The 3,049-nt window shown below is 41.1% G+C and overlaps 1 protein-coding gene across 2 annotated transcripts in view; it reads right to left on the bottom strand.

Moving 5' to 3' along the window:
- Positions 1 to 294: 294 nt before the first annotated feature.
- Positions 295 to 3,049, bottom strand: part of Selenoi (selenoprotein I) — a 32,926-nt gene continuing 30,171 nt past the window's right edge. The window contains exon 10 of one of the 2 annotated variants that reach the window (XM_021162472.1): positions 295 to 2,017. In XM_021162472.1, the coding sequence (XP_021018131.1) occupies positions 1,952 to 2,017 (66 nt within the window). In that variant the 3' untranslated portion in view covers positions 295 to 1,951. The remainder of the gene's footprint in view (positions 2,018 to 3,049) is intronic. The other variant, XM_021162473.2, reaches the window with a different exon arrangement.

Raw genomic sequence — 3,049 nt, 5'->3', positions numbered from 1 at the left:
GTTTAAAAACAAACAAACAAAAGGCACAAAGCAGAATCTTTTAAAAAAAAAAAAAGAAAAAAGGACAAAAATTTTAAAAAAAAAAAAAAAAAAAAAAAAAAAAAAAAGAGCCCTAAAATTATAGGACATGATTTTTCAGTCTACTGTACAAGGTGAAGAAAGCCTGTGGTCCAAATTCATTATTTTATAAATATTTATCAGTTATTTTCCTTTATACAAATGAATATTACTGTGTACAAGGTCAAGAAAACAGTAGGACCTTCTAACAAACTCACACAGAGCACAAGGTGGACGAACAGTTATCCTCACACAGCCGGCTCACCTTCCAGCCTCCATGATGGCAATTTATTAACAAGCACAGAATCACTACCCATTTTCACATCAACTTCTCACCAATTTTTGCTTTCATTTTTTTGTCTCAGAGAATGTCTCCAGATACACGTAAGCCCCTGGGCTTATCTTCGACAGCCTGGACGACAATGATTAGAATTTTAAAATGTTTACCTGACATACCAATGGTTTTGTTTTTGTTTTTTGTTTTTACAAAGCAGCAGACAGATATTCAACAAAGGAATGAGCTACAATATTTCAGAAAGGTTACATTCATAGATAAATAATAGTTATGAATTTAATTACATATCAACACAGTGGTGCCTATTTTATCCAAGTGCAACCTGTCCAAAAAAAAGGGTTTAAGACACACTCTTCATTTAAGCACAAACCTCACTCAGTGGAAAATAAAATCAGCAAGTAAATTTCACCACCACAAAACTAAATAAAGACAAAGTCCAAAGGGAAAAAAAATTTCCACATTCATAAAAAGGAGTGATTTATAAAATAACCACAATATAGCGAAAAGAATTATTTTATGTTGTCAGTAAACCTCAAAAATTATTTTGAGTCCTGTTAAGGGAAGTAAACACTCAGTAAGGCGTATATATCAAAAGTTTTCTCCAAATAGGGAGGTGGGCAAGTTAGGGGAGAGACAATCTCGTTATCCTGTGTGAGAATAAAAACCACAATAGCTCACCCCCAGGGAGAAGGAAAGCAGACAGTGCCAGGTGCTAACTGTGGCAATGTGGAGCTCTGAGACTCCTAACTCCAGCTTAAATTTCCTCTCACAAGCTACTTTATATCCTCACAAGTAAGTACCACAAGCTTGGGACTGTCACATGTATTCTTAAAATCACAGCTCACAGGCACCCAATCCTAGCAATGCACTGCTGAGAGGGGAACAGCCACAATTAGACAATGAGCTATGCCACAACGGCCGGCCGTAATTACAACCCATTCCCTACTAAGTAACGGCAGAACACTTCACTCTAAAAGAAAATGAAACCATTTATCAGATATAGTAAGAGCCGGGATACTGGACAGCCTCCACAGCAGGTGGGGAAGGCAGTTAACTGGAGAGCAACCAGGATTTGGCAACTGTACCCTGTTCTGGAGTCACTGGCATCTCTGGCTGAAGAGACTTTTTTGATGCTTTTCTGCATTACATTTGGGCTGTCTATCATTCCCACAGCTAAAGACTGACCATAACGTATCAAATATTAAGACATGCTGTGACTATCTGAATGTCATTAGTGTTCCTGAATCAACCTGGGGACCTTAAACATGAAAGTAAATCATCTTTAACTCTGTGAGTCAAAACGCCATGGACTCATGAAGCTAGGAACATTTAGCTGGTTTAATGTACACTGTGCTTAATCAAACGTCTCATGGCTCTATAAGAAATAAAATAAAACAGAGTAAGCTGGGAGTTAGAAAGTCCACAATTCCACAAGCTGAGCCCATGTTTCATTCTTGCTGTCCACATAGCACGCACTGAGATCCCATGTCTGCCGAGCAGATCCGTTCAGTTCACTGGTGATGGATGAAGTATTTACACGCATCTATTTACAGTATTTTGTCAAGATTACAGGCCGATATTCTGTTCTTCCATTCCTAGTCAATCTGAGTTTGGTTTCCTCAATGAAAAAGGATAAATCTGAAAATGTCGGCTCAGCTGCTTCACCTACAGGAAAACCAGAACACAGTGACAAACATGGACCGAACTCACCTCTGCAGACAATAACTTACTGACACAGTAAAAACTACCACAAACTAGAACAGTTCTGCAGGACCAAATTCTAGTCCTTCTGTGAGCCTTCCGGAGCAGACAAAGTACACACTGGAAACTACTGAAAACTACAGGACTGCTTGGCCTTCACCAGCCAGAAGAGAAAACTACTGACCACCTTGGCAACGTAGAGTCCCCATGTAGCCTCCTTAAACTCTGCTGGGCAATGCTTCCTAGCTGGAGGGAACCTGTGGATCTGAGGGTCACACTGGCTACTATATCCCTGGCTGGAGACAATTCTTTGGTACTTTTCACTTATATGTTAGTAGTTCAAGTCAAGATTTTGTGTGGTTTCTAGTTAGAAGTAGCAAATGGCACAAAGACGGACAAAAAAAGATGCTCTTTCTGTTAGCATGTCTATTTTCCAGATTTCTTAAAATTTTTTTTTTTTTTTTAACTATTTATGTCTATGGACATTACCTGCAGATATGTCTGTTCACATGTGTTCAGGGCCCGTGACCCCCTGGGACTGGAGTTACAGGTGAGGTGACCTTCTTCATGTGGGTGCTGGGAACCTCTAACCACTGGCCATCTGCCCTGCGCCCCATTCATGTATTTGGGGGAAGGGCACACGTCTGCCATGGCACGGATGTGGAGGTCAGAGGACAAAGTGCAGGAACTCCACCGAGTGCTGAGATTCAACTTGGGTAGTGTACTGGCTAGTTTTGTGTCAACTTGACACAGCTGGAGTTATTACAGAGAAAGGAGCTTCAGATGGGGAGATGCCTCCGTGAGATCCAGCTGTAAGGCATTTTCTCAATTAGTGATCAAGGGGGAAAGGCCCCTTGTGGGTGGTGCCATCTATGGGCTGGGAGTCTTGGTTCTATAAGAAAGCAGGCTGAGCAAGCCAGGAGAAGCAAGCCAGTAAAGAACATCCCTCCATGGCCTCTGCATCAGCTCCTGCTTTCTGACCTGCTTGAGTTCCAG

The sequence above is a fragment of the Mus caroli genome, chromosome 5 (genome assembly GCF_900094665.2).
Source record: "Mus caroli chromosome 5, CAROLI_EIJ_v1.1, whole genome shotgun sequence".
NCBI lineage: Eukaryota > Metazoa > Chordata > Mammalia > Rodentia > Muridae > Mus > Mus caroli.
Note: the sequence above shows the minus strand (reverse complement) of the source record. Positions and strands in the feature narration are given on the sequence as shown.